Source organism: Lytechinus pictus, chromosome 14 (assembly GCF_037042905.1).
Source record: "Lytechinus pictus isolate F3 Inbred chromosome 14, Lp3.0, whole genome shotgun sequence".
NCBI lineage: Eukaryota > Metazoa > Echinodermata > Echinoidea > Temnopleuroida > Toxopneustidae > Lytechinus > Lytechinus pictus.
The window spans coordinates 22,828,280-22,836,688 of NC_087258.1; the positions used below are offsets into that span (position 1 = coordinate 22,828,280).

At 36.1% G+C, this 8,409-nt stretch overlaps 1 protein-coding gene across 1 annotated transcript; it reads left to right on the forward strand.

Annotated features, from left to right (window-relative positions):
- The first annotated feature begins 1,200 nt into the window (after window positions 1-1,200).
- LOC129276459 (chloride channel protein 2-like) lies at window positions 1,201-7,771 on the forward strand. Its single transcript, XM_054912838.2, has 4 exons — window positions 1,201-2,528; window positions 4,077-4,181; window positions 5,086-5,172; window positions 6,551-7,771. Exons 1-4 carry the CDS (start codon window positions 2,514-2,516, stop codon window positions 6,668-6,670), a joined length of 327 nt encoding a protein of 108 aa, XP_054768813.1. The 5' UTR covers window positions 1,201-2,513; the 3' UTR covers window positions 6,671-7,771.
- Window positions 7,772-8,409: the final 638 nt, after the last annotated feature.

An 8,409-nucleotide genomic window follows, 5' to 3' on the forward strand; every position in this document is an offset into this window, starting at 1 on the left:
TTCCCTCATTACACAGTAAAAATCCTGTTTAAACTTTTATTCAACACTGTTAGGACATGAAATTTACAGTAGTTAACAGTTTAACAACCATGCTTAATTTATTGAAGAATAGAAATAAAAAATCAAACTCTGCTAAATAACTACTGTTAAGTTCATGTACTAAAAAGCATTGTATTTATGTAACAATTTTTAAAAGTGTTTTTACTTTGTGCACATTGCATGTTCATGTAAGTCATTCCACATAATACCCCATGTTTAACAACCATGCTATGATTTATTGAAGAATAGATTTCAAAAATTAAAGTTTGCTAACCAACTACTGTTATTAAAAAGACAATATACTAAAAATGCATTATAAAACAAATGTTTATACTGTGTACACATTGCATATTCATGTTAGTCATTTCACATGATATCCTCATTCCATTTTGTGAGAGATGGAAGAAAATAAAATCCCCCAAAAGGGCAAATCGGTAGATTTCCTCTTAAATTAAAACAATCACACGTTAGAGTAGTTAGAAGCTCATCACACAATGTTGCTTCTTTTTGTCATTAGACGGTAGCATCGGGTTGACCCCAATTTGAACTCTTAAAGCTCAAGGGTATATGACACATTTGCCTGCGACAGTCGCTCTTCTCGGTCAATCTCCTACCAAAGTCAAAATCCCAGGGAGTCTTTCATGAAAAGTTTTGTCAATGATTTTTGCTCTCAGCCAATGAGATGCAAGGATTTCAGTAGCTTATATCATTAATCAGTGGAAAACCACTGAGTATATGTTGCATGAAATGCACCCCCCCAAAAAAAAATTCACCCCCTGCACGCAACTCATTACCATGAACCTTAAAGGAGGAAAATGACCTAAATTTGTTTAACTTCAACTGATCAATGCAGAAACATGTTAGAAATACTGATGAAAGTTTAGTGAAAAAGGGGATTAGTTAACAATAAAATTAGGATTGGCAGTATTATAATCCAAGCATGTATGATATTGAGGCACTGTACTGTATGCTAATGTGTGCACTTTCCAAGTTTCTTTTGACTTGCCGTTCTATAAAAAACACCCTGATGTAGCACTTATTTAATTATCACTTTTTGTGTACAGGCAATGTTTATGAATTTAAGCTTGACAGTATATTTCAAGCACAACGATGATTAATTGTTATTTATTAATTTAGAACATAACAATGAGAAATTTATTTTATTTAATTAATTTAAACATTGTAGTGTTTCATTACCATTAGAAGATTATTGCTGATTTGTTTGTATTCCGATGAGGGATTGTTGTGTTTGAAATCTTCAAAACTTTTTGATTTCTCATCTGGTTTTCATCAAAATTTCACTGAAATGATTCCAAGTTTTTTTTTCTACTTCTTATAGACATTTTTTTCATCAGACACATACTCCTTTAAAGGCAACTACCAGTCTCACTTTTCTGCCCCCACCCCTTCCCGATGGCACACTTTGAAAAATGATGTTTAATTATCATAGTTAATTGTTTTAATCATCTATTTCCACATTAGCAATCCTAACATTCATCAAATGCTTTGATTTCAATGTGCCTTTCCCTAGTGAAGATGACTACTTGTTTTGTCGTCTGTGTAATTGTTTAAGGCATCTATTTCCACATTAGCAATCCTAAAATTCACAAGGAACGGATATAGTTAGCATTAAATGCATTGAATTCAATGTGTTATCCCCTTGTAAAGATAACTGCATGTTTTTGTCATCTGTGTTAATTGTTTAAGGCATTTATTTCCAAATTAGCAATCCTTGAAGTCATGAAGAGTAGCGTAGTTGGCATTATAAGTATTGATTTCAATATTCCGTTCCCAAGTGACAAGAATTAGGACTTCCTGTTTAGCCATCTTGCTTCCCTTAGTGATCCCCAAACCCTAAATAGAAATATTGTCAAGTTCATAGGAAGGTTGCTCAAGATACATTTCTAATTATATTGTGTTTTTTTATTTCTCACCTCTCAATTATCTGTTTATCCGTACCTTTCCCCGTCATGCCCCCCTCTTAATCCTAATGCCCCCCATGTTATCCACCCCTTCCTTCGCGTCTCTTGTGTCTGTCTGAGTCTAATCACGTGTCTCTTTCATGATTCTACCTTTGTCCTTATCTCTCTCGCTTTCTTTTTCACCCTTTGTCTGCCTTCATCATTTCCCCACTCCCATTCTCTACCCCCCATTCACCTCTCTTTAAAAAAAATATATTTTCTTTGTCCTGATATATTTTCAATTGTTCTTTGTTTCCTCTTGGTTTTTTCTTTTATTTGTTTTTCTTTTTGTGTTCTATTTGCGTTGTTTGTTTATTCTTTTGTTCCTGTTTGATTTTGTTTTTTCATTTTTTGCTTTCCATATGGATCATTACACACTTTCTATCTCTTTCTCTTTCCCTCCCTCTCTCTCTATCTTTCCCCCATTTTCTCCCCCTCCCCCTCTCCATCTCACCCCCTCCTCTCTCTCTCTCCTTTCCCCTCTCTCTACAGTCTATTGGGACGTTTGAGGACATGACAGAAGAGGAGGTATGTATTAACCTATTAATTACTCAATTCTGGGCCCCGTCTTACATACAAGTCATGTAGAGCTATGATTGATCCAATCAACCACAACTATGGAAAGCCAGCAATGTCAGCATCTGAAATAATGTTTGTTCAAAATATATTCTAGATATGATGTATATTCATACATTCACTATTTTCTTGACAATTCAGCATTGTGCAAATTTCCTTTAAAAAAATTGATGATATTGATGGATTTCCATATAGTTGAGGTTGATCGGATCAATCATAACTCTTTGTAAGACAGGGCCCAGATCAACCACGACTATGGAAAGCCAGCAATGCCAATGTCTAAAATACATGTTTGTTCAGAATATTTCCTAGATATGATAGATATTCGTAAATTCATTGTTTTCCTGAAAAGTCAGTGTGGTTCTCTTTGTTTACAAAAGAAATTGCAAAAATTTTCTCCAGAAACAGTTATGACATTGATGGATTTCCATACAGTTAAGGTTGATCAGATCAATCGCAACTCTTTGTAAGACAGGCCCTGGACCAACCATAGCTATAATGTCATTACCACTGACATACATCAATCGGTTTTGAGTAGGTTTCGTTGAGTTGGCCATTTAGTAATTACCAAACAAAGAAGGTGTGACAAGTTGTGTGATCCTTGTATGTAGAAGGTATTGGATATTAAAAAAAAATCATTGCCTATGGATTATTACATCTCTCATTTTATCCAGTATTTTAAACACTTTTGTATTGCTGTACAAATATGTGCTACAATACATGTATGATATAGAGTTTTAAGAACTTAACCCAGATCGTACTTAGTAAGTGATATGCAATACCCAAACCATAGGGGTGTTTCACAAAGATTTAAGCACGACTTACAGTCGCACTTTAATGCCTGTAGTTGCGTGCGGTATGAAAGGCATGGCCGCATTGGTCAGATCATGCCAACAGGATGCGCACTTCTGCGTATTGATCAATAAGATTGCGCTTTGCATATCATATACGCATCGGCATTTACACGCGACTCAAAGTCAAACTTACCGGAAAATCTTTGTGAAGCACCCCAGGTTCTATTTGAATAAGTGACATGAGATACCATGTGTATCAATAGAAGTAGGCCGTAATAGCGTGACCTTGTATTTCACATATAGCTCCTGGGGTGCATTGCTATGGAAGTAAATAATAATAATTGTTTTAATGGTAATCTTACTTTCACCTTATATTTGAATAATTTTCAACTCATCTTAGAATAAGTTATAGCACTGAGTTTGAAATAATTGGTTATAATAATGTATGTTGCAGGGGCCGCGGAGCCAGGGTGGGGTGGGATGGGGGCTTTGACTCTCCCACTTTTTTCAGTAAACATCTACTAAAAATGTTAAAATGAACATTAAATTGTGATTTTATGCATTTTCAGCCCCACCCCCCCTCTCAAAATCGTTCCCCAGTCCCTTTGTTATATCTTTTTGATGTTTCTATATTGTGATGTGGACGTTATTATTTCAGTATTTTTTGAAAATAAATCATTCAATTAATCTTATTTTGGTGATGTAGAAAGATGAATGGGAGGACCAAGAGCTAAGGGATGAACTAGACTTCAAAGATTGTCAGATCGACCCTGCTCCGTTCCACCTGGTAGAGAGGACGTCACTTCATAAGGTATAGTCATCACTTAAGACCTTGCATAGATTTTTCTCCCTGCAACCATTTGTGTATGGATATAAATGTCTTATATATTTTAAGATCTTGCCATGGAATGGGGGTCAATCATGGCCTTACGCAATGAGGGAGGGGGCAGGTTTGAAATCTTACATTTTTAAACTAAAAATTATCTTTAAAAATTCACCAAAAGTGTGCACAAAATTCTTTCACTTTAGAAAATGAAAAGTTCACCAATGACAAGCTCGGTCTCCTTGCTCCCTCGCTTTTGAGTTTCTTTAAGAAATTTTATGCTCCTGACATAACACGTAATGTAAGGAGACCGGATTGGTTCTTATATGATAATCTAATTTTTATTGACCTTGCCGGTACACTGTCTGTTCTCTCTAATTTGTTTACACCACGCACGTGTAACCACCCTCAGTATGCTGATGGGCATGGGCACTAAAGGCCACCGCACACCTTACGACTGTTCGCCATCCGATTTTGGAAGCATTTTGCTCATTTTCTGAAAATGTGAATGGTACATGTCATTCCATTGGAGGTTAAAATTAAATGAAAGAATACTAATATAACCATTTTGTAAGATTGTAAGCCTTTATTTTGGAGTAAAGGCCAAATTAGTTTCAAATCGTAACCAATCGTACGACTGCTATTACGTCATTATGACTAGATATTAAACTTGCTTTTAATCTATGAAGGATGATAGCATAGTCACAGATTTGAACATAGGGATTCGTACGATGATTTTGAACGTTACACAGTAAGATATTCCAAGTCTCAATATTAGCATCAAATTCTATTACGTTTTATTCCAAAATTGAGTCGCAGACAAATCGCAAGGTATGCGATCGCCTTAAGACACACCTCTTTAATATTCATCTATCGTTTATTGACCCTGCAGGTACACTCACTGTTCTCCCTACTTGGTTTGAACCACGCCTATGTCACCACCCTCGGTAGACTGATGGGTGTCGTTGCCCTCAAAGAGGTAAGAGGACAGTCCAGAATACTTCTTTTAGGTCTAGGAATCATTCAATTATTTGAATTGCTCTTAATTTTCTTTATGATCGTATCGCAAGTCGTACCATGATATCTCACTATAAAGAAGTGTTGTTGTGCAAAATTAGAAGCACCCTTTCCTCCTAGTTAATGTTAATGGAAATTATCATAGTTATTTTATCCACACATATGCATACTTTTGGGGCCAATGTACATTGTAGTTCCTTGCAAGCATTTAATTTAATGATGATAGTATGTGATGATGATGATGACAATGGTGATGATGGTGATGATGATGATGGTGATGATGATGGTGATGATGATAGTGATGATGATGGTGATGATGGTGATGATGATAATGGTGATGATGGTGATGATGATGATGGTGATGATGATGGTGATGATGGTGATGATGATAATGGTGATGATGGTGATGATGATGATGGTGATGATGATGGTGATGATGGTGATGATGATAATGGTGATGATGGTGATGATGATGATGGTGATGATGATGGTGATGATGATGGTGATGATGGTGATGATGATGATGGTGATGATGGTGGTGGTGGTGGTAGTGGTGGTGGTGATGGTGATGATGATGATAATGATGATAATGATGATGGTGATGATGATGATGGTGATGATGGTGGTGGTGGTGGTCTGGTGGTGGTGGTGATGGTGATGATGATGATGATGATAATGATGATGGTGATGATGGTGATGGTGATGATGATGGTGATGATGATGATTATGATGGTGATGATGATAATGGTGATGGTGATGATGATGATGATGATTATGATGGTGATGATGATAATGGTGATGGTGATGATGATGATGGTGATGATGGTGGTGGTGGTGGTCTGGTGGTGGTGGTGATGGTGACGATGATGATGATGATAATGATGATGGTGATGATGGTGATGGTGATGATGATGGTGATGATGATGATTATGATGGTGATGATGATAATGGTGATGATGGTGATGATAATGATAATAATGATGAAGGGCAGATGAATAGTGTCACACATCTGTAAGAAAAATTTGTAGGTACCGGTCCCCTCAATATATCACACATTTATACAGTTACCGTACTGGAAAGACATATTGTAGGTCTTTGCAGTGCAAGATGACTCCACATTAACCTTATTACATGTATATGCTCACCAGTTTGAGGCCTACGAAGTTGGCTTTTGAATTTGAGGAACATGTCTCAGATTCGTAAATCTAACTCTTTAAGCTTGCTTATCATTTCATCTAAGTTAAATACATTTGCAATTGTGCTTTTGCTGACTTTTAGTGTGCTATTTATGCTGGCCCTAATTAACAATAATATCTGTATCTCTGTCGTTGCCTTGTTAGATCCGACGTGCAATTGAAGATAATCAGTACAGACAGCATGAAGATATTCCAATCCAAAGAAACAACTCGCCCGCAGACAGCGTCCAGACTACCGTCACTTCAGCACTCTCCATACAGTAAAACAGTACTGCCATGGGCTTATTATAATAATGAAAATCGTCATAATATTAGGTATTTATATAGCATAGTTAGCTGTATAATCTATTCTGATATGCACTGTTAACCCGTTCACCACAAAATTAAAAAATCACCATAGACTTCGTACAGGACCCACCCTGTTCCCGTAGGCAACGGGTTAATACCTCTGTTGCATGATAAGGGCAGAACCAGATGATTATTTCTAAAGGAGGTGGGGGGGGGGGAGTTGGGGGATTTGGCTGCACTAATCACTGATATTTGTTGTCGAAGGGAGGTGGATTCTGAATGCATACCGCTACATACCTGCCAACCAGTACGTTTTAGCCGTATTTAGTACGTTTTTGCAACCAAAATATGGCAGTACGTTTTTTCTTTAAAAAATACGTTTTTTACAAAATCGTAATTTATTGAGAAAAATCATCTCTATATGTCTCTATTTGATAAAACGTACACAAATACGGTTATTAGATCAATGTAATTTCAGGTAATTTGTTTTTTTAAAATCATTTTGTAAAAACCAGGGTGAGATATACACAAGTTTCAATGGGTTTTTTTTTCATCTGCAAGAGCAGTGCGCATTTTAGCTTGCATGCAGCTTGAGCACCGTGATGGGCGAGTGCGCCAAGCATATATTATGAAATACACTTTTTTGGGGAAAAATACAAAATATTTATCTCACACGGTAAAAATACTGATTTTTTTGTCAAAATACTGATTTTGGGGGATAAGAATACTGAAAATGCAAAATACAACTTGGCAGCTCTGCCGCTACTCAGTTGAGAATGTCCAGAATAGCATCACCACTGCTTCATCTCTTCAGTGAGTAAATATTCTACTGCAGTCTCATTGTAAAAAAAATAATAAATGGAAAGAGGGGTAAGATAGATTCCAAAAGTATTAATTTTGATCAGGATTGAAGGATCTTTTCTGTGCATATTTCTATTCCATTCCAGTCTCAGTTTATTCATGGACTTTTCCTTTCATGTCTTGACTACAGTATTGGTAAATCCATGAATGGATATTGTATCGAGTGGCAATAAATCAAGAAAGCCGAAGACAAAATAAAATCAAGCTGAAAAGCAGAAGAAAAAAAACAACAACTAGATACTCTGTACTTATAGGGGAGTTTATAGCTGTGATCATTTGACACACAAAATAAGATTTTCATTGATGTTTTAATGAATAAAACAATTACTGGTATTTATTTTTCTTGTCATGTGTATCCGAATCAAACAGCATTGAGTTTCGGGTCAGTTTTGTTTGTATGAATGCAACGTAAAACCAGACCAGCTGCATACTAAAATGAAAAGCTTACCTCTATTTTTTTCTTCTATGAAGAACCAACAATGTATTAAGTGTCACTCTTTAGTTATTTTTGTGGTATAAATGACATCCGGGGGGGGGGGGGGGGGGTGGGGTTCAAAACACTTGACATTATGTACTGTTCAAATATGATATGTCTATACATGTATGTTACGGTTCATCTTTGTTAAGATGCTGTCTGCATATATGTATTAAGGAAAAGCACTGTGCTTAAAAACCAGACAATTAGTTTATTATGGCCCGTATTCTGAAGTCGGGTTTAACTTAGACCATGGTCTAACTCTGTGCTAAAATTATGAAAAGCCAAACGTTTCAAAATTTTGTTTACAGTGATTGCTTCTCATGTTTACCGTGCTCTTTACTAATTCTTTAATATGACAATTGTCATACTTATCCTT